This window comes from Tamandua tetradactyla, chromosome 4 (assembly GCF_023851605.1).
Source record: "Tamandua tetradactyla isolate mTamTet1 chromosome 4, mTamTet1.pri, whole genome shotgun sequence".
NCBI classification, from domain to species: domain Eukaryota; kingdom Metazoa; phylum Chordata; class Mammalia; order Pilosa; family Myrmecophagidae; genus Tamandua; species Tamandua tetradactyla.
This window is the reverse complement of record NC_135330.1, coordinates 63,676,588-63,701,569: the sequence shown is the minus strand read 5'-3', so window position 1 is coordinate 63,701,569 and position 24,982 is coordinate 63,676,588. Positions and strand designations below refer to the sequence as shown.

General features: G+C 44.1%; 1 protein-coding gene and 1 long non-coding RNA gene across 5 annotated transcripts in view; one reads left to right on the top strand and one right to left on the bottom strand.

Annotated features, from left to right (window-relative positions):
- The first annotated feature begins 2,084 nt into the window (after positions 1–2,084).
- The window catches only part of RAB7B (RAB7B, member RAS oncogene family), a 34,590-nt gene continuing 11,692 nt past the window's right edge, over positions 2,085–24,982 (top strand). For 3 of the 4 annotated variants that reach the window (XR_013174267.1, XR_013174266.1, XM_077157587.1), the window contains exons 1-5: positions 2,085–2,288; positions 17,068–17,136; positions 17,656–17,782; positions 18,515–18,730; positions 24,361–24,486. Coding sequence is in view for 2 of the 4 variants with exons in the window: in XM_077157587.1 (XP_077013702.1) it covers positions 17,084–17,136; positions 17,656–17,782; positions 18,515–18,730; positions 24,361–24,486 (522 nt within the window). In the remaining 2 variants the exon portion in view is untranslated. Of the gene's footprint in view, positions 2,289–16,413; positions 16,840–17,067; positions 17,137–17,655; positions 17,783–18,514; positions 18,731–24,360; positions 24,487–24,982 lie in introns of those variants that run through there. The other variant, XM_077157589.1, reaches the window with a different exon arrangement.
- Positions 16,419–20,159, bottom strand: LOC143680958 (uncharacterized). Its single transcript, XR_013174270.1, has 3 exons — positions 19,367–20,159; positions 17,983–18,697; positions 16,419–16,894 (listed from the first exon to the last, which is right to left on the bottom strand). It is a non-coding gene; the product is annotated as an uncharacterized LOC143680958 (long non-coding RNA).

The window sequence follows — 24,982 nt, the reverse complement described above, 5'->3', positions numbered from 1 at the left end:
AATGATTAAGAAGGGGTGTTAGACGCAGAGCCATGAAAAACTCAATGGAAACTTCGGTTCTGTGGAATGCGCAGCAAAGGAGGGTAGCAGCGACGTAGTGTCTATTTGGGGTGCTCCTCTTCCACTAAGCAGAGGCTCAGCATCTCGTCTCCCCACCACCGAGGGCCCATCCTTACATTGAACCTGACTTACTCCTCCACTTGCCACACATCTGCACATGTTCAGATACTGTGCATGCTGAAAGCTCCAACTTAAGCCCTCCCTTCCCTAAAGCCCTCCTTGATGCCCCCTAACTAAAATTAATCTCTTCCTCCTCTAACTCCCCACAATCCTGTAGCTGCGTTACTTATAACTTTATTCGTGTGATATCTCACTTTCACTCATAAACTGCAAATATCTATTTGTGTGTCCCCCAAAGGGTCTGACATATTCAGATTATTGAATGAATGAAAGTGGGAGGAGAGGAAGGAAACTCAGTGAATGCAGAGTCAGAGCCTCCTCCGTGGGTAGAGGCTGGCTGTCATTCTCCACTGGAGCATGTGTCGCAGGAAGAGAAGGGAAGTTGCTGACTCTTGATCCATGTGTATGGAGGAAGTGGGACTAGAACCTAAGGGTGGCTGGTGGCTGGGCTGCCAAAGGTGTTAGGAATAGTTCTGAAAACATCCCCCCAAAGTACGAGTTTCAGTCCCATGTTCAGAGGCTGCCAGGACTTGCCAAGAACAGTTCACTTCCCCTTACCCAAAAGCAGCCTCAGCAGCAGCAGGCCCCTCAGCAATTTTCACATGTTCTCTGAAAAAGGTCTAATATGTCTCTGCACCTCCACAGGCCGTCTTCATCTCTCTGTCTCTCACACAGGTTTTAATGCTCCTTTAAAACCTGGCTCTAGAAAAGGAGAAGAATAAGGGGGAAATATTCTAAAGGACAACAATTTAAGAATAAATCAGCAGGTATAAATCGGTGGTTGCCCTGAGAGTGGACTTACTACCCCTTTACCCAAGTAACCAAAATAGAGCATTTGGGATAAACACACTTTGGAATTTTTCCAGCTTCAGTAAATCCTGTCCAATATTATACCCTCCCTCCAAGCATTTTTTCCTAATCAAAACAAAGAGATGAGCTTCACCTGGAACTTTTTCCAGGCAAAAACCCCTTATGAAGGGCCTGTCCTTGACTCTGCAGGACGCTGCCTGCGGGGTTGAAGGACACCAGCTCTGCCCCCGGGGAGCAGCCGGTCTAGTGCACCGGGTTAGATACAGACCCAGTAAGGAAGCAGAATCCAAGACTCATACGGGACACAAGGAAGAACTTCCTGGCACTGAAGATTATTAAACAAAGGAATGGGATGCCAAGGAGGAACAATCCCTTCTTTCAGAAGCAACTGCGAGCAGAGGGGGTGCAGTAAATGGATTACAAGCTTTAAAGGGATCCGTTGGGATCCAATGACCCAGTTAACTTGGGCATGTCTAAACTCACTTTGTTTCCCTTTTATCATCCAACCATAATTATCCAAGGTAGGATTCCAGGCAACTCAAAGGAATACCAAAGATAGCTCCGTGGTAACAGCATTTTAAATTGCTATAGTCTCAGTAATTCAGGTTGGGCCAACCATCCTCATCTGAGAGTGCTGGGGAAATGTCAGAACTTGTCTCCCACCTCACATGTATGGAGTGTGCGTGTGTGTGTGTGTGAGAGAGAGAGAGAGAGAGAGAGAGAGAGAGAATGTGTCCATGTGTGTACAGTGTGGGGGTCAGAGCAAGGCAAGAGGACGGAAGCTCTCCCTACCAGGCTGGGATGGGCAGCTAAATCTCTTACCTGTGTATGTAACATTCCAACAAACCAAAAGACCACTTGGCAGAAGTTTCTAGAACAGTAGAGGCTCATTACTGTGCAGGCAAACCCCACATGTTACCCTGCAGGCCCTGTGCACCCCAGGCAGAGCTGTGACGTCCCCTTCTCCCACCCTCAGGACAGTCTCCATAAACTAGATTCTCATGGGCCTAGAATCCAGCGAGCTGTGAAGTCTAGCTTCCCAGCTCCACCCTACCCTCCACCCACACAGCTGAGGTCATGCCAGCCCAGCCTCTTTTGCAACTTTCCGAATCTGTGCACGAGAGAGAAAGGAGGAAAACTTAGAGGGAAGTGGCCTGGTCACACACAAAAAAGAGTTTTTTGCTCCTAAAGCCTTTTCCCCAGGCCCAGCTGAGACGGTTGTTTGGAGAAGGAAACCCTTGGCACCAGAAAGAACACTCCCACCTGCCTACCGAGCCCAGCGCTGAGCAGCCCCAGCTGTAAGTAGCCTGAAAGGGTTTCTGGAGCCTTCTGCCTGCCCCAGCGGTCTCCGGGCTGTTTGGTCTTTGGGAGGTGTGGGCGCAGGGGATGCAGGGAGGGCTTAGAATCTCACAGCTGCAGGGTTTAGATCTAACCCAGAGACTCCCACCCAGGGGAAAGGCGGCCCGAGGCCTCCAGGGGCGGGGCGGGGAGCTGGTGCGGAAAGAGCTTCCTGGGAGCGCGGGGCCGTCAGTACGCCGCTGGCGGGCAGCGCTGCTCCGAACAGCCGGCGGGGCCAGCCCCAAACCGCCAGCCCTTCAGGAGGGCTGAGTTCTGCTGCCACCGGAGCCTCCTTGCCACGCCCACAGGGCACCTTCTGGGATGGAACCATGTTGGCCAGAGGCTTTCACGGGGAAGGGTGACGCCCAGAAGTAGCAAAGAGGCTCTCCTGTTCCAAATAATAAATATCTCTCCTGGGTGGTGCTGCAGCGGTAGGCGTGCAATAAAATGAGCCACACAGACCTGTGTTCTAGTTGACCTGCCACTAACAACTAGCCGTTCTTGACTCAAAAATCCGATGGGCTATGATGCCATTTTACAAACTGCTCTAGAATTGCTAGGCATCTTGTATTAATAAAAGTGATTTATTTGGGTGAACAGATAGTTTAGTGGCTAGAATGCTTGCCTTCCATGAAGGAGACCCGGGTTCTATTCCTGGGCCATGCACTGCCCCCCCCCCCCCAAATGATTTATTCGTGCTTACCAATCAATCCTCCCTCCCCCTTCCCCCAATCAAGTCTGCTGGAGAAAGTAACTTGCCTCCATCCTCAGACCTGCATAGTGCTGGTGCATCATAGGCACAGAATGGGTTGGATGGATGGATGCATGATGTATATTTATTTATTGAAGCCACTATATTCCCCAGCATGGGGTCAGGCCATTCAGGGGTATAGAGAGGTGTGAGGCACTTCTCTGACCCCCAGACACACATAATGTAGTTGGGGAGACAGGGCTAACACCCCCAAAGCATGTAAAGAGCACCCGCACAGAACCTCCTGGAGACCACAGGCTGTTGGATGCACTTCCTCTAGGAAGCAGAACTACACCTGCTCCAACTTAACTGGGTAAAGCAGTGGCCAAGGCAGCCGTAAGCATTCCTGGAGGCAGTTAAGTCTTGTGCTCCCTAAGCAGCCTTTTTTTAAAAAGACAAACTGTATTCCCTAGATCATAAATCCCATTATTTTTGAGGGAGGATGCAGTTGTGATTCTCCCAGGCATGGGAGAAGGAGGTAAGGGGATGTGCTGAAAATGGAGAAGGAAGTGGGGTAAGATAGTAGGATGGAGAGGAGGAGGACTTGCCTCTTCAGAATTCTCATCTGCCCCTGAGCACTTGTCTCCCTCCATCCTTCCTGTCAGTAGAAATGACACCTCACACAACACAAGCAAGGCACAAGACTGCGCTTAAGTCTTGGTTGGGACCAGTGGAGTAGGGAGAGAAAAGAAGGGGGAGGGAGAGAGCAGAGCAGGCTCAAGAGTTCTTGTAGGACTGGTTGCAGGCCCTAAAGCTTTTTTTTTTTCCCTCCTTTTTTGGAGGAGGGGGGCATCTGCTCGGAGTTTCTTACTCCAGAGGAACTGAGCTATTCTGTAGCTTGGGAACTGGGCAGATCCAGGTGTCCAAGCTTAGAAGCACTGCTGGGCAGGAGGGGGAGAAGAATGAGTCCCACCCAATGGGGACTGAGTCACCGGCGGGTTCTGCCCTGCGGGCAGCCTGCTGAAAGCAGGGCCCCATATTCCATGCCTGCTTTTCACTGTTACTTAACGTGCCCTCCTCTGGAAGATGACTCAGCCAGGCTGCTAGGAGGATACCCTGGTCTGAGGCCTCTGAGTCAGCTGAGTGGGTGGAAGGAGGCTTAAAAAGAGAACAGTCATCACCAAAGCCCAGCCAGGGACGGAGCCGGGAGGGCACGGGAAGTAACTTCAGTAGTCCTCCTGGGCCTCCTGGGTGAGCCCAGCCAGTGTCCACCCCTAGGCTGCCTTTTCTTGCCCCCGAGCACAGACCTTCACCTTGCTCTTGCCATCAGTTCCGGGACCCAAGGACGAGGCCGTCTATAAACAGCAGCCTCAGCAATTCTTACACTTGTGGGAATGGTGTAGGGGAATCTGCAGTGGTCAGCAGACTTTGAGAGTAAATCCAGGAGAGGGGGACTTCAATGGGGGGGAGGCTCAAAGTCAAGGCTGAGATAAGTTTCAAGGATCTGAAATAGAGAAGACTTAAATAGAACCCAAAAAGAAGCTTTCAGACACATGAGAAGCTGGCATGTGGCAGAGATATCAGGCATTTTGTGTGTGGCTCCCAAGAGAAATCTACATCCAGTAGGAGAAGAGCATGCATAGAAACAGATTCTGGTTCCATCTTTCTGTGAATGTGGTGAAGATGGCTCAAGTGGTGGTGGGAGGCTGGGCTAGATGACCAAAGTCCTTCCAGTAGGTGTTGGAGCAGGGTCCGCCATGGTAGCTAGAGACCATCCATGGTGGAAGTGTTTGTACCATAGAAAGCAACCAGCACTATTAGTCAGCACCCCATGCACCCCCCAGGGCCATTTATTGGCATACCACTGGGTCTTTCCCAACACAGGGATCCTGATGTCCTATGAGGATGTGCCATGCCACTGCATAGAAAGATCCATGGCCATGAGCAATCAGAGACTCACCAAAGTTATGTAAATCACCCAGGTCACTAATATATGGAGATGGGAATCTCATGATTACTCCATGGTACCAGGTGGCCTCCCTCTCCTACCCCAGATATAAAATCGATTCATCCTACACTCTGGGCTGCCATCTACCCACATACTCTTTTTAAAGAAATGTTAAATCTTTGTTTGAGTTTTTAATTATTTTAAAAACTCAAACAAACTTAGGTTTGTGTAACAAATTTTAACACTTGACATATATAAAATGAAGAGATAGCTCCTGGCTTCTATCTATTTCTTCCCATCTCCTCTAGCAACCATTTAGTGTGAATCTGTCCATGGTTTTCTAGGAAAAGCATATATTTTATGTTTATAATTGTGATCAGACTATACAAACTATCCAAGACTTTCTCTTTTTTTACTTAAATCATTATATGTATCTTTCCACTTCTGTGTTTCACTCTTTTTCAAATGGCCTGGTATTCCAGGGAAGGAATTATGCAGAAAGTCTCTGAATTATGGACATTTAAATTACAACATTGTTTCAGCAATCAATCTTTGTCTTTAAGCATATGTATAAGTATTTCTGTAGGGTAGATTCCTAGAATTAGAATGTAGGTGTGTGCATGTGAAGTTTTTCTGGTACAGCCAAAAAGTTTACTGCCAAGCAAAAGTACACACTCAAAGGGGGTGAGCACAAGCACTCTCCAAAGGAGGATAAGTGCTCTGAGGCTGGGATTCCTGCATTATAAGGACTTGAAGGGGCTCTTCCCCTCTGGATATGCTAATCATGGATTGATGAGCTGTACTTTTCATTGGTTCTTTTCCGCACTAACCTGAGTGAGAGTTAGGCATGCAGGGGCTAGGTGAGTGTGCCAGAAGGAACCTCTTCTTGTGGGCTTCAGGGTCACATCCCCCTCCTTCCTTCCCTATCTAACTGCCTCATTACCCCCTCAGAGAATTCCATCCCTTAATCTCTTTTTTTTTTTTTCCTTTTTTTGGCATGGGCAGGTTCTGAGAATCAAATCCTTCTCTACATCTATGGGGTGCTGAAGACGGGAGTTCAGTCTTCTGCAACTGCTTCCTGCTGCGGAGGGGGAATTGCTCCTGCTTGTATGGAAGCAGAAGTCTTTGGCTATCATATCTAGCCTGTTAAGTTTTAAGACTGTGCCAATTCATGATCCATCAACAAGAGTTGGTAGAGTCTTTGTTTTCCCTAAACATTTGCCAACACTAAATATCATCATCAATCTTTTTTTTTTCAGTTTTTTTTTTATTAATTAACGGAAAAAAAGAAATTAACCCAACATTTAGAAATCATACCATTCTACATATACAATCAGTAATTCTTAACATCATCACATAGATGCATGATCATCGTTTCTTAGTACATTTGCATCGGTTTAGAAAAACTAGCAACACAACAGAAAAAGATATAGAATGTTAATATAGAGAAAAAAATAAAAGTAATAATAATAGTAAAAAATAAATAAATAAATAAATAAATAACCTATAGCTCAGATGCAGCTTCATTCAGTGTTTTAACATGATTACTTTACAATTAGGTATTATTGTGCTGTCCATTTTTGAGTTTTTGTATCTAGTCCTGTTGCACAGTCTGTATCCCTTCAGCTCCAATTACCCACCATCTTACCCTGTTTCTAACTCCTGCTGGACTCTGTTACCAATGACATATTCCAAGTTTATTCTCGAATGTCGGTTCACATCAGTGGGACCATACAGTATTTGTCCTTTAGTTTTTGGCTAGACTCACTCAGCATAATGTTCTCTAGGTCCATCCATGTTATTACATGCTTCATAAGTTTATCCTGTCTTAAAGCTGCATAATATTCCATCATATGTATATACCACAGTTTGTTCAGCCACTCTTCTGTTGATGGACATTTTGGCTGTTTCCATCTCTTTGTAATTGTAAATAACGCTGCTATAAACATTGGTGTGCAAATGTCCGTTTGTGTCTTTGCCCTTAAGTCCTTTGAGTAGATACCCAGCAATGGTATTGCCGGGTCGTATGACAATTCTATATTCGGCTTTTTGAGGAACCGCCAAACTGCCTTCCACACTGGTTGCACCATTTGACATTCCCACCAACAGTGGATAAGTGTGCCTCTTTCTCCGCATCCTCTCCAGCACTTGTCATTTTCTGTTTTGTTGATAATGGCCATTCTGGTGGGTGTGAGATGATATCTCATTGTGGTTTTGATTTGCATTTCTCTAATGGCCAGGGACATTGAGCATCTCTTCATGTGCCTTTTGGCCATTTTTATTTCCTCTTCTGGTAGGTGTCTGTTCAAGTCTTTTTCCCATTTTGTAATTGGGTTGGCTGTCTTTTTGTTGTTGAGTTGAACAATCTCTTTATAAATTCTGGATACTAGACCTTTATCTGATATGTCATTTCCAAATATTGTCTTCCATTGTGTAGTCTGTCTTTCTACTTTCTTGATGAAGTTTTTTGATGCACAAAAGTGTTTAATTTTGAGGAGCTCCCATTTATTTATTTCCTTCTTCAGTGCTCTTGCTTTAGGTTTAAGGTCCATAAAACCACCTCCAATTGTAAGTTTCATAAGATATCTCCCTACATTTTCCTCTAACTGTTTTATGGTCTTAGACCTAATGTTTAGATCTTTGATCCATTTTGAGTTAACTTTTGTATAGGGTGTGAGATATGGGTCTTCTTTCATTCTTTTGCATATGGATATCCAGTTCTCTAGGCACCATTTATTGAAGAGACTGTTCTGTCCCAGGTGGGTTGGCTTGACTGCCTTTTCAAAGATCAAATGTCCATAGATGAGAGGGTCTATATCTGAGCACTCTATTCGATTCCATTGGTCGATATATCTATCTTTATGCCAATACCATGCTGTTTTGACCACTGTGGCTTCATAATATGCCTTAAAGTCAGGCAGCGCGAGACCTCCAGCTTCGTTTTTTTTCCTCAAGATGTTTTTAGCAATTCGGGGCACCCTGCCCTTCCAGATAAATTTGCTTATTGGTTTTTCGGTTTCTGAAAAGTAAGTTGTTGGGATTTTGATTGGTATTGCATTGAATCTGTAGATCAATTTAGGTAGGAATGACATCTTAACTATATTTAGTCTTCCAATCCATGAACACGGTATGCCCTTCCATCTATTTAGGTCTTCTGTGATTTCTTTTAACAGTTTTCTTTATATAGGTTTTTTTGTCTCTTTAGTTAAATTTATTCCTAGGTATTTTATTCTTTTAGTTGCAATTGTAAATGGGATTCGTTTCTTGATTTCCCCCTCAGCTTGTTCATTACTAGTGTATAGAAATGCTACAGATTTTTGAATGTTGATCTTGTAACCTGCTACTTTGCTGTACTCATTTATTAGCTCTAGTAGTTTTGTTGTGGATTTTTCCGGGTTTTCGACATATAGTATCATATCGTCTGCAAACAGTGATAGTTTTACTTCTTCCTTTCCAATTTTGATGCCTTGTATTTCTTTTTCTTGTCTAGTTGCTCTGGCTAGAACCTCCAACACAATGTTGAATAATAGTGGTGATAGTGGACATCCTTGTCTTGTTCCTGATCTTAGGGGGAAAGTTTTCAATTTTTCCCCATTGAGGATGATATTAGCTGTGGGTTTTTCATATATTCCCTCTATCATTTTAAGGAAGTTCCCTTGTATTCCTATCTTTTGAAGTGTTTTCAACAGGAAAGGATGTTGAATCTTGTCGAATGCCTTCTCTGCATCAATTGAGATGATCATGTGATTTTTCTGCTTTGATTTGTTGATATGGTGTATTACATTAATTGATTTTCTTATGTTGAACCATCCTTGCATACCTGGGATGAATCCTACTTGGTCATGATGTATAATTCTTTTAATGTGTTGTTGGATACGATTTGCTAGAATTTTATTGAGGATTTTTGCATCTGTATTCATTAGAGAGATTGGTCTGTAGTTTTCTTTTTTTGTAATATCTTTGCCTGGTTTTGGTATGAGGGTGATGTTGGCTTCATAGAATGAATTAGGTAGTTTTCCCTCCACTTCGATTTTTTTGAAGAGTTTGAGGAGAGTTGGTACTAATTCTTTCTGGAATGTTTGATAGAATTCACATGTGAAGCCGTCTGGTCCTGGACTTATTTTTTAGGAAGCTTTTGAATGACTAATTCAATTTCTTTACTTGTGATTGGTTTGTTGAGGTCATCTATTTCTTCTTGAGTCAAATTTGGTTGTTCATGTCTTTCCAGGAACCCGTCCATTTCATCTAAATTGTTGTATTTATTAGCGTAAAGTTGTTCATAGTATCCTGTTATTACCTCCTTTATTTCTGTGAGGTCAGTAGTTATGTCTCCTCTTCCATTTCTGATCTTATTTATTTGCATCCTCTCTCTTCTTCTTTTTGTCAATCTTGCTAAGGGCCCATCAATCTTACTGATTTTCTCATAGAACCAACTTCTGGTCTTATTGATTTTCTCTATTGTTTTCATGTTTTCAATTTCATTTATTTCTGCTCTAATCTTTGTTATTTCTTTCCTTTTGCTTGCTTTGGGATTAGTTTGCTGTTCTTTCTCCAGTTCTTCCAAGTGTACAGTTAATTCCTGCATTTTTGCCTTTTCTTCTTTTCTGATATAGGCATTTAGGGCAATAAATTTCCCTCTTAGCACTGCCTTTGCTGCGTCCCATAAGTTTTGATATGTTGTGTTTTCATTTTCATTCGCCTCGAGGTATTTACTAATTTCTCTTACAATTTCTTCTTTGACCCATTTGTTGTTTAAGAGTGTGTTGTTGAGCCTCCACGTATTTGTGAATTTTCTGGCATTCCGCCTATTATTGATTTCCAACTTCATTCCTTTATGATCCGAGAAAGTGTTGTGTATGATTTCAATCTTTTTAAATTTGTTAAGACTTGCTTTGTGACCCAGCATATGGTCTATCTTTGAGAATGATCCATGAGCACTTGAGAAAAAGGTGTATCCTGCTGTTGTGGGATGTAATGTCCTATAAATGTCTGTTAAGTCTAGCTCATTTATAGTAATATTCAGATTCTCTATTTCTTTATTGATCCTCTGTCTAGATGTTCTGTCCATTGATGAAAGTGGTGAATTGAAGTCTCCAACTATTATGGTATATGTGTCTATTTCCCTTTTCAGTGTTTGCAGTGTATTCCTCACGTATTTTGGGGCATTCTGGTTCGGTGCGTAAATATTTATGATTGTTATGTCTTCTTGTTTAATTGTTCCTTTTATTAGTATATAGTGTCCTTCTTTGTCTCTTTTAACTGTTTAACATTTGAAGTCTAATTTGTTGGATATTAGTATAGCCACTCCTGCTCTTTTCTGGTTGTTATTTGCATGAAATATCTTTTCCCAACCTTTCACTTTCAACCTATTTGTTTATCTTTGGGTCTAAGATGTGTTTCCTGTAGACAGCATATAGAAGGATCCTGTTTTTTAATCCATTCTGCCAATCTATGTCTTTTGATTGGGAAATTCAGTCCATTAACATTTAGTGTTATTACTGTTTGGGTAATACCTTCCTCTACCATTTTGCCTTTTGTATTATATATATCATATCTGACTTTCCTTCTTTCTACACTCTTCTCCATACCTCTCTCTTCTGTCTTTTCGTATCTGACTCTAGTGCTCCCTTTAGTATTTCTTGCAGAGCTGGTCTCTTGGTCACAAATTCTCTCAGTGACTTTTTGTCTGAGAATGTTTTAATTTCTCCCTCATTTTTGAAGGACAATTTTGCTGGATATGGAGTCTTGGTTGGCAGTTTTTCTCTTTTAGTAATTTAAATATATCATCCCACTGTCTTCTAGCTTCCATGGTTTCTGCTGAGAAATCTACACATAGTCTTATTGGGTTTCCCTTGTATGTGACAGATTGTTTTTCTCTTGCTGCTTTCAAGATCCTCTCTTTCTCTTTGACCTCTGACATTCTAACTAGTAAGTGTCTTGGAGAACGCCTATTTGGGTCTAATCTCTTTGGGGTGCGCTGCACTTCTTGGATCTGTAATTTTAGGTATTTCATAAGAGTTGGGAAATTTTCAGTGATAATTTCTTCCATTAGTTTTTCTCCTCCTTTTCCCTTCTCTTCTCCTTCTGGGACACCCACAACACGTATATTTGTGCGCTTCATATTGTCCTTGGGTTCCCTGATACCCTGTTCAAATTTTTCCATTCTTTTCCCAATAGTTTCTGTTTCTTTTTGGAATTCAGATGTTCCATCCTCCAAATCACTAATTCTATCTTCTGTCTCTTTAAATCTATCATTGTAGGTATCCATTGTTTTTTCCATCTTTTCTACTTTATTCTTCACTTCCATAAGTTCTGTGATTTGTTTTTTCAGTTTTTCTATTTCTTCTTTTTGTTCAGCCCATGTCTTCTTCATGTCCTCCCTCAATTTATCGATTTCGTTTTTGAAGAGGTTTTCCATTTCTGTTTGTATATTCGGCATTAGTTGTCTCAGCTCCTGTATCTCATTTGAACTATTGGTTTGTTCCTTTGACTGGGCCATATTTTCAATTTTCTGAGCGTGATCCATTATCTTCTGCTGGCGTCTGGGCATTTAGTCAGATTTCCCTGGGTGTTGGACCCAACAGGTTGAAAGATTTTTCTGTAAAATCTCTGGGTTCTGTTTTTCTTATCCTGCCCAGTAGGTGGCGCTCGTGGCACACGTTTGTCTGTGGGTCCCACCAGTAAAAGGTGCTGTGGGTCCTTTAACTTTGGAAAACTCTCACCATGGGGGAGGTTCGCCAGCCGGCCTGGGGGTCCGAATGCGGGGAGGGTCGCCGGCTTCCGCAGCCCGGGAGAGTGCCCGACCGAATTTCCTAGTCGGCCTGGAGCACCAAGCGTGGCGGGAGGGCGCCAGCCGCCGCAGCCCAGGAGAGTGCACCGTTCCCAGCCGGACCGGGGAGTCACGTGTTTGGAAGGGATCCCCCCGGTCACCATTCTCCGTGGCCTGGGGATTTCCGATCCAATTCTCTCAGTTGGTCCGGGGGGGCCGCGTGTGGTGGGGGCGCCAGCCGCCGCAGCTTGAGGGGACCGCCTGCCCAATTCTGCCAGCTGGCCCGGGAAGGAGGAGGGGAGGGACTCCGGCCGCTTGCCGCCCCGCCCGGGGAAGCCCGCGCCCCCCGGCGATCTCACCGGAGCGGGTTCTCCTAGCCAGTCAGCCGTTCCAGGATGGGGTACGCCGTCCCTTTGATCTCCGTCGTGGCTCCGGGAGCTGCTCTGTATCGTTTCTACTCCCCTAGTAGCTGTTCTGGAGGAGGAAAGGTGAGGATGGCAAGGCTGTCGAGGACGGTGGCGGAGGAGCCGGTGAAGGCGGAAGAGGGCACGGTGGTGGTTGGAGAGCCGCTGGAGTAGGAGGAGAAAGGGAAGGATAAGATGGTGGATGGAGTGCCGCTGGAGCAGAAGGGGAAAGAGAAGGGCAAGATGGCGGCGGGAGCGCCACCGGCGGAGAAAGAGGAAGAGGAGGGCTAGATGGCGGCGGGAGTGCCAGCGGAGAAGGGGCATCATCAATCTTTTTAATTTATGCCACTCTGATAGGTGAAAAAAAGATGTGTTTTAAATGTGCATTTCCTTGATAATTAGTAAGGTTTAGTATCTTTTTCAAAGCTTACTAGTAATTTGTAAGACTTCTGTTGGTTACTTATTCATATTCTTTGCCCATTTTTATATTATGATATTGTCTTTTATTATCTATAAGGATCCTTTTTAAATTATGGCTTTTGATCCTTTGCTATTTATCTGTCACATCCGTTTTCTGCTTTTCCCACCCCCTGCCCATCTATCGCTACATCAACACCATCTTGGCTACTCCATGTCAAACCCACACCCTTCCAGCTCTGAGCCTCTGACAGGGGCACAAAGTAGTGAGTTGGGTGAGCCTCACTCTAGGTGTCCAGCCAGGCGGTAGAACCCAGTGGCGAAGGTGTGATCTCTGAAGTTAGGCCTAGATTCAAATCCCACCTCCAAGTCTGGGCGTTCTTCAGGGAGGGACTGCTTAACTTCTCTAAGCTTCCATTTCTTCAGTGGTAATACCGAGATAACAATAGTGTCAGTCCTATAGACAGTTGTTGTGGGCAAATAATAGTAATAAAATAGTGAACAGTTTTTGAACCCTGAATTTATGCTAGTAAATGTGTTATAATAATGTCTTAGCTCATTTAACCCTCACAGCAATATGCATACTATTTGCGTATTCACAAAGCCCTCAACACAATGCCAGGCAAATAAATGTTAGTTAACATTGTGAGGGTGACTCTGGCATCACTGTATGATTGTATTTTAGGGAGTGAACACCTTCCTCTGCCTCAGCCTGAGGAGCCTTGATCCCTGTGGTGATGCAGTAGCTCCTTTTTTATTTATTTATTTTTAAAATTATTTTTGGTAGCTCCTTTTTGCCAGCCCCAGTTCCCTCTGCTCCTACTGCTCCCGCTGTTACCTCTTTGCCACTTTGGCTGTTATTCTCTGTCTCCTCCAATTCTACTAGAACTTTGTTGCGGTTGAACCTAGCATCCTAGATTCCTAGGCATGCAGATTCCTTGGTTTCAAATGCAGGAGAATAGGACACAATGTGACAAGAAGCGCAATCTCTAGATTTTTATTAAAATCCAAGTTCATCCATTCACTATCTTTGTGGCCTTCGATTATTCCGGGTAATTTAGCTTCTCAGAACCTCCATGTACTCTTCTCCGAGAGTTTCTGTGAGAATGACCTAAGCTCTGTAGAGTACTTTGCAGGATGCACAGCTCATGACAAGTGCTCAACCAATTCTAGTTCCTTTCCCATTTCTCCCTGCCTCCCTTTTTTTTCTGATACTCTTTCTAAGGCATTTCATTGGCTTTTTAGGTTGTTATCATGGAGACCCAAAGCCTTTAGAAAGAAGTCACCACTGCTCCCCATCCCCTTCCTAAGGGGAAACTGATGCTTAGAGACCAGCACCTTTCAGGAACCTCTGCACCACTTCTCCCTCGGTTGGTCTCCCTTGCGGGCAGTGACACAATTGCAAAATGCTCAGCCCAGATTTATGCCTTGAATCTCTTCCTCTGCATGTCTGGACCATAAGAAAGCTTTGCTGAATGAATGGATAAATGTAAGCATCTGGATCTGATATTCACAACCCATCTTAATCTTGCTTCCTCTCCAGGCTTTCTTCTCTCCACACCTTTCACCTCTCCCTTCTCTGAACTAATCCATCCATCTTCACCACTCACCAGAAATCATTCTGTTCCCTTCTGTGAAATACCACTCTCCAACCACATGCCACATTTCTTCAGGGCCCAGTTCAAATGCTAGGCTCTCCCTGCTCTGAAATCTCCTAGTGCTTTCTCTGTGCTTCTGTTGGGGTACATCATGCTTTCTCTTTGGTGTATCACTCTGCCCTTGTACTTTTCTCCTTGATGACTCTCTGGGGCCTATTCCCATTTGTCATTTTTGTGCCCCTCCCAGTGGCATTGTGCAGTCTTGCCTGTAGTAGGAATGCAAGCATTTGTTGGAGGAATGCATGGACCATTAAAAGGCTCTGTCAACCACCATGCCAACCCAGCTTCCTGAGTTATAGCAGAAGGTCCAGCACCACCATCTCTGGCTCCTGGGTGGGGCCTGAACAGAGCCTCACATCACCTTTGGTCCCAAGACATGGCTCATAGAGGGGACAATAATAATCCAAGGCCTCCAGGGGAGAGGAGGTCTCCTGCCTTAACGTTGTGGTAACTAGGTGCCTCAAGGCAAGGTTCTGGTGTCTCGGTGTGCTCCAGGAGATGAGGCTCTGAGTCTTTAGGACCCAACTGGCTCCATTACCAGTTGGAAAGCCAAAACTCAGAAACAGGAAGTAACTGGCATAGGGTCACACAGTGGCATGGTGAAAACTAGGAACAAGGCTCCAGGACATCCAGTTTAGAGCTCTTTTCCAGTATCAGGGGAAACATAAGCTGCCCACTCTTTGAGACCTTAGTCAAAAGCAGATCAAGGTTTTCTTCAGCATGTCTTGTGCATCCAAGGATAAAAGACCCAAAAGTCACAGTAGTGTACATATATGTGTGCACATAAAAGCCAATTAAGCACAGTCGACCGTGGCAGTTTTCATGATCTTGTTAAAAAAAAAAATACATATGTACCTATGTATATATCTCTATATCTGTGTGTTGTTTATGTATCTATATATGGGTGTGTATGTATATGTATATATGTATATGTATATATACATATATATGTATATGTATGTATACATATATTTTTTTCTCATAAGAATGAGGCATATTCTGAAAATGTGGAGCTGTGTTCCAGTACCCATGTTTCTTGAAGATGATTGTATAATGAGATAGCTTTTACAGTGTGACTGTGTGATTGTAAAAATCTTGTGTCTGATGCTCCTTTTATCTACGGTATGGACAGATGAATAAAACATATGGATTTAAAATAAATAAATAATAGGGGGAACAAATGCTAAAATAATTTAGTAGACTGAAATGCTAGTGATCAATGAAAAGGAGTGGAAAGGGGTATAGAAAAAAATAGGGGAAACAAAGGCTAAAATATATTGGGTAGATGGAAATACTAGTAGTCAATGACAGGGACGGGTAAGGAGTATGGTATATGTGAGTCTTTTTCTTTTTTCTTTTTATTTCTTTTTCTGAATTGATGTAAATGTTCTAAGAAATGATCGTGGTGATGAATATACAACTATGTGATGATATTATGAGTTATTGATTATATACCAAGAATGGAATGATCATATGGTAAGAATGTTCGTGTTTGTATGTTGTTATGTTTAAAAAAAATTTTTTTAATTGATTAAAAAAAAGAATGAAGCATATTTAGTATTTTTTAAATGGAGCATACTAAACCGCATTAAAAAAACATCATGAAATTTCCTACCACCCAAGGTTTACCAGTTAAAAAAAATTTTTTTTTCAAAGAGAGGAGGAGTTTATCACTAGGCATATAGTAGAAGAGCAGATGGCCTAGTGCCCAAAATCCATCTCCCCGAGTCCAGAGGGTCCAAGGTTCTTTATATATATATATATATATATTTTTTTTTTTAATTGAGAAATCTTCACACCCATCCAGTCCATACATGGTGCACAATCAGTGGCTGACAATATCATCACATAGTGCTGTATTCATCACCATGATGATTTCTAGGACATTTGCATCACTCCAGAAAAAGAAGTAAAAAGAAAAAACTCATATAGCCCATGCCTTTTTACCCTTTCACTTAGATTTTTGATATATTTCTTTCTAGGCTCTTTTTCATGCAAGTAGAAATCCATTTCAATATTGGGGGCTTTGCTGTGTATACAGTTTAGCACTTTCTGTTTTTTGTGTAGACCCTATGACATGAATATTTTCCATATTATTATAATATTCTCAAAAGTGTTATTTTAATGATTGCTTAATAGTTCATTGCATGTCATGATTTGTTTAATCATTTCTTTATTGCTGGATGTTTATAACCAATGCCATGAAGAACTTTCTTGAACACAAATCTTTGCCCACATTTCAGATTATTTCCTTAGGACAAATTCCTAGAAGTGGAGGGCAGGAACATTTTTAAGGCTCTCAATACTTGCTGCCAAGTAGCTTTCCAGAAACCTTGTACCAATTACACTCCCACCAGCTGCATCAGAGAAGAGCCTTTTGATTCTGCAATTGCAGCAACACCTCGGGCTGGGGGAGGGGTTCTCTTCCATCCAAAGCCTCTCAGGCTGTCCTGACAATGAACCCCTTGTCCTGCCCCTACCCCCACCGGCCCCATCTCCCTCTCCCACACTGCCCTCCGTCTCTGGCTCCAGGCTGAACTGCCTGCGAGGCCCCTGTTCAACCCCAGTCCAGCTGTCTTGGCGCTCCAGGCTGCTTCAAAGAGTTGGGTTGGTAGAGTTGAAGGGTGAGAGAGATGCCTGTCCTGAGGGGTGGCCACCCTTCCAGCCTTGGGGAGGTCACTAGGGGAAATGGAGGGAAGGGTGTGTGAGGGTTCCTGAGTCATCTGCCTCTTTCAGAGACTAACCTCACATCCATGAGCTGCACATCCAAGAAGGGGAAAGCAGGGGCCATCCTTGGTGCCAGTGGCCACAGGAAGCTCTAGCCAGCATGTGGATGACTTGTTTCCCTGCAGGCTCTGAAGCCTTTCCATGAATCCCAGGAAGAAGGTAGACCTGAAACTCATCATCATCGGAGCCTTGGGGTAAGCCAAGCTCAGCTAAGGGTTTGGGGGTTGGGAATCAGCCTCCTATCCAAGGAAACTAAGATCCTTTGGATGTGTTCCCGCTTCCCATGGGTCTCTTCCTGATTTAAGGTGGTGCCAGGTGGGGCATCCCTCCAAGAAAGGGAGCTTAGATGGAGGGAAGAAACTGGGAGTCAGGAGACATGGTTTCTGGTCCCAGGTCTTCAGTGACTGGCTGTGTGAATTAAACAAGTCACTAACATCTATCTGCCCTCCCACCTCTTGCCACGCACATCCTCAGCAAAGACCTGACTGTGGCTGTGAGGTACTCTGCTCTCAACCCTCTCAGCTCGCCTTGGCTCATCCCTACTCCTAGAAACCATTGCCTAGCTCCTTGCTACTCAGAGCGTGGCCAGTAGACTACAGATGTTAGAGATGACCAATCTCAAGGAGAGACAGTGGAGAGAGGGGCATGGAAATATTTTGAGAATGATGTGGATGTGTGTGCATGTTCACTGTGTCTGGTTTGTCTTTCCTCAGGGTGGGAAAGACTTCCCTCCTTCACCAGTATGTGCATAAGACATTCTATGAGGACTACCAGACCACGCTGGGGGCCAGCATCCTCTCCAAGGTTATCATCCTGGATGACACAACTGTGAAGCTGCAGGTGAGCAGCCCTTCCTTCCCCTCCCCAACATACACAAACCCAAGTCACGCCACCCTTCCTGGACAGCCACTTTCACGGCAGTGTGCACCAGGAGCCAGACCAGCCTAGAGCAGGGAGGGCAATGCACAACCAGTGGGCCAAAGCTGACCCACCTCCTGTTTTCTGTAAATAAGGCTTTACTGGAATCCCGCAACACCTACCTGTTTACTCATTGTCCATGACTGCTTTCACACCACAACAGCAGAACTGAGTAGCTGCAGCAGAGATTATATAAGCTGTGAAGCCTGAAATATTTACTTTCTGGCACTTTCCGGAAAAAAAAAATGGCTGATCTCTGGTCCAGACAAAGATTACAAATCCAGCAATAGAGAGACACCTCTCCCCCCCCACACCCCGTTCTCCACTTCCCTGGCAATTGTGGCAGGCGGTCTTGTCCCTCTGAAGATTCACATTTCCAAGTCTTTTGGGTGGGAATAACAATCCCTGTCGTGATGAAGTGGGGGAAAGTGGGAGCTCAGATGTAACAGTATTCCCAGGACATTACTGCAGAGGTGTGGTAGAGGACACAGACAGGAGGGTCAGTGTGCCGATGTGTGCAAAGGACCACAAGAATCTGTGCCAGGGCTCAGTGCTCCCTGCCAACAGAAAGAAGCGTTAATGAGAAGTGATCCACTTTGGCCTCCCTCCAGCCATTCAACATGCCCTCGTGTGGTCACTGCTCTTGTCCTCCAGATCTGGGACACAGGTGGTCAGGAGCGCTTCCGTTCCATGGTGTCCACGTTCTACAAAGGCTCTGATGGCTGCCTCCTGGCCTTCGACGTCACCGACCTGGAGTCCTTTGAAGCCCTGGATGTCTGGCGGGGTGACATTCTGGCCAAGACTGTCCCCATGGAGCAGTCCTACCCGATGGTGGTGCTGGGGAACAAGATAGATTTGGCAGACCGGCAGGTATCCTTCATTCATTCATTCATTCACGTGAGCACCTACTATGTGCCAAGTACAATGTTAGGTCCTGCACATACAGAGCTCAGTTGGGTATGGTTCTTATCTCAAGTATCTCATAGTCTAGTAATAGAGACACTTTGAAAAGACAATTATAATACAATAGTATAAATGCAGTTGTAGAGTTTTACTTTGGATATTTGGAAACCACGTGAAGGAAGGATTTACTAGAGGAATTGGGTTCCAGGCTGAAGAACTGGCATGAGCAAAGGGCATAAACAGCATGATGGAATCTGAGAACTGAAGGCAGTTTTGTCTGGAGGCAGGGGGTGGAGAAGTTAAGGCATCAAAGGTCAGCCGGTGCAGAAACCGGTGGAGTTTGAATTAATGTGAAGAACAGTATTTCTACCTGAGACTCCGGCAGACAGTCTGCAGTTACAAATGCTAGAACCCACATGTTTTGAGGGGAAGTAATCATCTTTTCTATAATTAGCTTAGCATACTCTGAGCACCTGGTGAACCACTTTGTAACTGGCCTGCTCCATGCTTACAGCGCTCTTACTTGGGTAGGTGTGTGCCATGATAGTGGTATTGGGAGAGCTGATTTAATCATTTCTCTAGGGAGAAAAGAAGTAGACTTACCTTGTAAAAGATGTTCTTGTGCCAAACAAAGCCCACATGACACCAAAAACAGTGGTTTGAAGAAAATTTTCGAAGTGATTCAAATATAGAGAAGTAAAAAAAGCAAAGGGGTTCCCAGTGCCAGCCTATGCAAAAAAAGAAAAAAAGAAAAAAAGCAATGGGGAACTGAGTCATCATGTTTGAGCAAAGTTTTCACAATGGCTCAAATAGAGAAATGTGATAGGAGAACCAATGCATCACTTAGCACGAAGTATGTTGGATTGATGGATGGGTGGATGATTGTGTTTCCAAATGAGCTAAAACGTAAGAAAAGAGAGTCTATTGTTTGTAGAGGAAGAGATGAGTTTGGTTTTGGATATACTGAGTTTGAAGAGGTTGTAGAGCAACCGATCCGAGATAGCCAGCAGAATTTAAAATGCATGAGAATGAAGCTACCAAGGACAAGTTTGTGTGTGGAAATAGATATCTAGAAATCATCAGTCCTAAGGTCACTTCGGGTTGTAAACTCAGTCTCGATTCCATAATTATAAATATCTAATCTCATATAATAATCAAATTCCCAAGATCACTCAAAGGTAAGTTGTCTCCCTTTTTCCCACTGGGGCCTGCTGTAGGTGAAAATGGTCTAGGAAAGGGGGTACGATCCTTTGAACTTAACTGCCAATTTTATGCATCCACATCTCCTCGCTGTATGTAGGTAACTCCAGTTTCTTACCCTGTCAGGATGAAATAAATGAGGGAGAAAAGGTGAGGACAGCTGGAAAATTCCTATTTAACTGATGCAATCATAAGGTAGTTTCATGCTGTCTAGGTTAACAGGTGTTTCCAGGTTTTACCCTGGGTCACTCCTTTGAGTCCTTAAGAAACCTTCACTGGAAACATTTGACTGTGCCTCTTATGACACGGGTCTCACACTTTCCTCCAGTGTGCTATCCCTCCTCGGCCCCTAATTTTTCAGCCATTAGGTCACCCCACCCCACCCCCACCTCCAGGCAGTCCTCCTGATGGGATTTACTACAGTTGACTCTCTTTTTGTTAATGCTCATTGTGTTCTCAAGGCATCCTTGTGCATTCTGACGTCATTGTCAAAAGCAAGGGTAACTAGTTCCCAGTGCAGTCTGTGTTTATTCTCTCTCTCTCCCCGCCCTCTCCTCTGCCATGTTGCTTTTCACCCAGCATTCCTCAGTATATGTCAGACAGCCGACCACTGAGTCCGCCAACTCCAGGTAACAGATGCTAAACTTTCCAAGTGTCCTCCCCAGCCCCTCTCTCTTGGCTACAAATGAAGCCCCACCTCCTTCCCCCTTTATGAGTGGTGGTGAGACCCACAACACCATTCTCTCCCTCCAAAGAAATCCTCTCTAATCCTCCTTTTCAGCCCCTTTATATCCTTGCTGTGGGTTTTAAAGTCACCTGATAGGTTCTTAGCCATGAACCTTTGAAAACGTGAAAGATCCAGGGACAGGATATCTCCCAATCTGCTTATCTGACATCTATCAAATTGTAGTGCTTCAGCCCAAACTTCCATTTTAACATCTTGGTTCAAATGTTTGTAGGTTGTAGGGTGAGATGTTAAGGGAGTTGAAGATAGAGAACCTGGAATTTTCTCCATAAAATTAAGAGGCACCATCTTCTATTGAGAGGAAGGAAAGAGGGAACCAAGTAAGAGACTTAAAAAGCATCTGAAGCTTTACCAGTTACTCTTGAGAGAAACGAGTGTAGAAGCTACTCAAGGAGAAGGGCAAGAATTGATGAGTGACACAAAGGACTCAACTGATGGGGAAGACATGGATTTGAGCTGGCCCCTGTGGAATATTTTTCTTTAGCAGTTTTGAGTGGGATAGAAGCCAGGAACAAGGGATCTGGGACTAAGGTTTTTTCAGACAAGAGCAGCAGCAGGATAGGGGTATGAGGGTTCAGAGAAACTATGAAGGAAAGATGAGAAACAAGGAGAGGGTTGAGGGGTCAGGGGCTAGGGTGTCAGTAATCAAATAGCAGGGAAGAAGGAGTGAGGACATGAAGGACTGATGGGAGAGGAGGTGCGGTCATAGATTAGGGAACTGAGGTTAAGATTTTACAAGGCACAGGTCAGTGATGACAAGCTCCTGAGATTGGCCCTGGGAGGAGATGGCTGAAGTGGAAAGAACGTGAAGATGGTTGGAGGGGAAGGAATTCTGAGGCTGCCAGGAGAGGTAGAGGCCATGTGGTGAGGTAGATTACCAGATCCCAAGGTTTCAACAAATGAACGGCTGTTGATGACTCAAAAGGGTGTAGGGGTCCACTCCAAGCCTGGGTGGGATGAGTTTTGTATTACAGAGAGAGAGAGGAAGAAGAAAGTTTCAAAAGGAGCTGTGAAGGGGTGGGCCACGGTGGCTCAGCAGGTAAGAATGCTTGCCTGCCAAGCCCGAGGACCCGGGTTCGATTCCCGGTGCCTGCCCATGTGAAAAAAAAAAAAAAAAAAGGAGCTGTGAAGTGCCAGGCGAGTCCCTACCCCATTGCTAGCTAAGTGTCCTTGGACCAGTTCTGGATTCTTCATCTGTGAGATGGAGATCAGAATACCAACTTCATGAGGTCATTTGAGGATTAAAGGAGATGATGCCTATAAAGCACATGGCAAGCTTAACAAATTAAAGCAATTGTTATCCTCCTTGTCTCTATAAGGAGTGACTAGGAAAATAACAGGAGGGTTTACTACTTCATAAAAAGAAAATGAATATTTAAAAATATATGGATAGAATGAATTTAAGGAAATAACTGGCTTAGGCTTGAAAAAAATCATATTGCTTCTGCAGAATATTGACATTTTAGAAATAGCAGTCTTACTAGCATCTGTGCAACAGTTTTATTAGCTAGGATGAATTCTTTGCTGTATGCTCTGCTAAGTAATTTCTGGCATGCCGCTATTTTATAACTTTGAGATTATGTTTTCTGAAAATATTCTTTATTATTTTTGATATTTTTTTAAGTTGAAGCTACTTTTTTATCATCAGAATCAACTTTTTTTCTTTTTTGTGAAAAATAACATATATACAACAAAGCATAGTGCAACAATTAGTTGTAGAACACAGAGTTTGGTATAGGTTATAATTCCACAATTTTAGGTTTTTACTTCTAGCTTCTCTAAGATAATGGAGACTAAAAGAAATATCAATATAATGGTTCAGCAATCCTACTCGTTTGTTAAACCCTACCTTCTGTGTATAACTCCACCATCACCATCTGTCTTTCTCCCACTCTGTAGAGGTATTTGGGCTATGCCCATTCTAACTTGTTCAAGTTGGAAGAGGCTGTTGATAATATGGGATAGGGGGATGGAACTGGTTGATGTTCTGGAGAGGCTGCCCCTCTGGGTTTCAGGACTTATCTGGTTGATTTTTAGTAACATTTAACAGACTTATTTTGACTGCTAATTTTAACACTCATATAATCAATCCTTTTAAATGCTTATAAGATGGAATCCGATCATAAATAAAATGATGAAAACTGGAGTAATTTTGCCAAATTTTTGGTCTCTGATGAATGAACAAAACTGTAAAGGGAAAACCAAACTGTTACTAATATGTTGTCAACCAAAAGAAAAATTAGTAGAATAATACTGCTAAAACAGCCCTCATGCTGAGCTCAAAGAAACCACAGTCTAGGGGGAGACACAAAAAAGGAGCAGAGTTCTCATGCAGTGCCCTGCAGGGGGCAGCTCAGGGTTTTAGTTTGCCAAAGCTGCCAGAATGCAGCAAACCAGAAATGGATCAGCTTTTAATAAGGGGATTTATTTAGTTAAAAATTTATAGTTCTTCAGAGGAAAGGCAGCTAGCTTTCATCTGAGTTTCTCTGTCAAGTGGGAAGGCACACAGCGACATCTGCTGGCTTTCTCTTCTGACTTCTGGGTTCCAACGACTTTACCCCAGGTGAGTCCTTTCTGCATCTCCAAACGTCTGGGCTGAGCTGTGAGAGCTGAGGTGAGGTATGCTGAGCTGCTGAGCTCTCTTCTGACCTCTCTCTTTTAAGCCTCCAGCTAATTAAATTAAACCTCACTCATTGCGGAAGGCATTCCCCCTACTCAACCACAAATGTGATCAGCCATGGATGAATTTCACATACTGATGATTTAAGTCCACAGAAACAGAACAACAAGGCATCATCACCTGGCTAAATTGACACCTGAACCTAACTACCATACCATGGGACCACTGAGCTCTGCCTTTTCTCAGCTGTGTGACCACTGGATGGCTCTGAACTTCAGTGTCCTTGTCTATAAAGTAGACTTTTATACTAACAGTGTTATTGCGAGGATTAAATGAGTTAAAACATGATAAAGTAGCTAACACAGTATGTCAGACATTCTGATATATAGTAGGGGCTTATTAACTGTTCCTGTCACCCTAGCAACAGGTCAACTGGGTATGGGCTTCCTTAGCCAGTTAAGGAAGGCCCCCCTCCCTAGCTGTGTCTGCCAGGTCCCATCCCCATTTGAAGGAACTAAGGAAGGAGCCAATGGCAGGAAGAAGCTCCTGGCTTTGGCTTTAAGAAGGTGGCATAGTGCAATTGGCTCTAATTTTGCCAGGCCTGTCTGTGTTCAGATCCCTGCTCAGCCATGTACACATAGGGCAAACTTTTAAATTCTCCAGGCCTCAGTATGGCGCTAACAATATACAGCACATAGATTTCTGTTGGCAATTTAGGAGATACTGTGTGTAAAGTGATGGGCTCAAGGAAGGTTCTCAGTAAATGGGAGGCATCGTGGTCTTGGTGGGACAGTGGTAGTGAAGGTGATGATAAGAGGATGATGGAGGTGGGACATTGGGGATGGTGGTGGGGATTGTGAGCATGGTGGGGCCATGAGGGTAGTGATGGTGGGGACAGTGGGAGGATGGTGGGGGGAACAACGGTTGGGATGGGGATGGCGATGGTGGTGGTGGTGGCATGAGGGGGGTGATCATAATGGTGATGTGATGATGATGATGATATAGGAGAAGTCATTTCTTCCCCTTGTCCAGGTGCCCCAGGAGGTAGCCCAAGGCTGGTGCAAAGAGAAGGATATTCCCTACTTTGAAGTCAGTGCCAAGAATGACATCAACGTGGTGCAGGCCTTCGAGATGCTGGCCAGCCGTGCTCTGTCCAGAGTGAGTGACAGCGGTGGCAAGGCCTGCCAGGGCTGCCCCTCGGGATGAGGGACCTCAGGGGCTTCTAGAGGGACAAACGGGGCTCAGGCGGAGATGTGGGCGGGACAGGAATGCTCATCATGTTAGTTAATTAGCTGCGACATGAGCTCCATGGCACCCCAATTCTGGGACCACGGCATGGCAAAGCTCAAAGACACCTCAAAATCATTTGTGGAGTTTCTGAGAAATGCAGAGTCCAGTATCTCACCCCTGGAAATTCTAATTCATTAAGCGTTTGAGAAGTGATGATCTAGTTCAACCCTCTCATGTAACTGGCCCCATGCTGCCAAGCACTAGTCCAAAGAGAATATTAAACCTGCAGGAGTTGCTGTCATCCCCCAATTAAAAAGATGAAGAGACGTAGACCCCTTGATGGTCCAAGAAGCACGTATGGAGTATGTCATGCCAGGCACCGTGCAAGGCTCTGGAGGCCCATGGTGTGATGAGGGAGACGCAC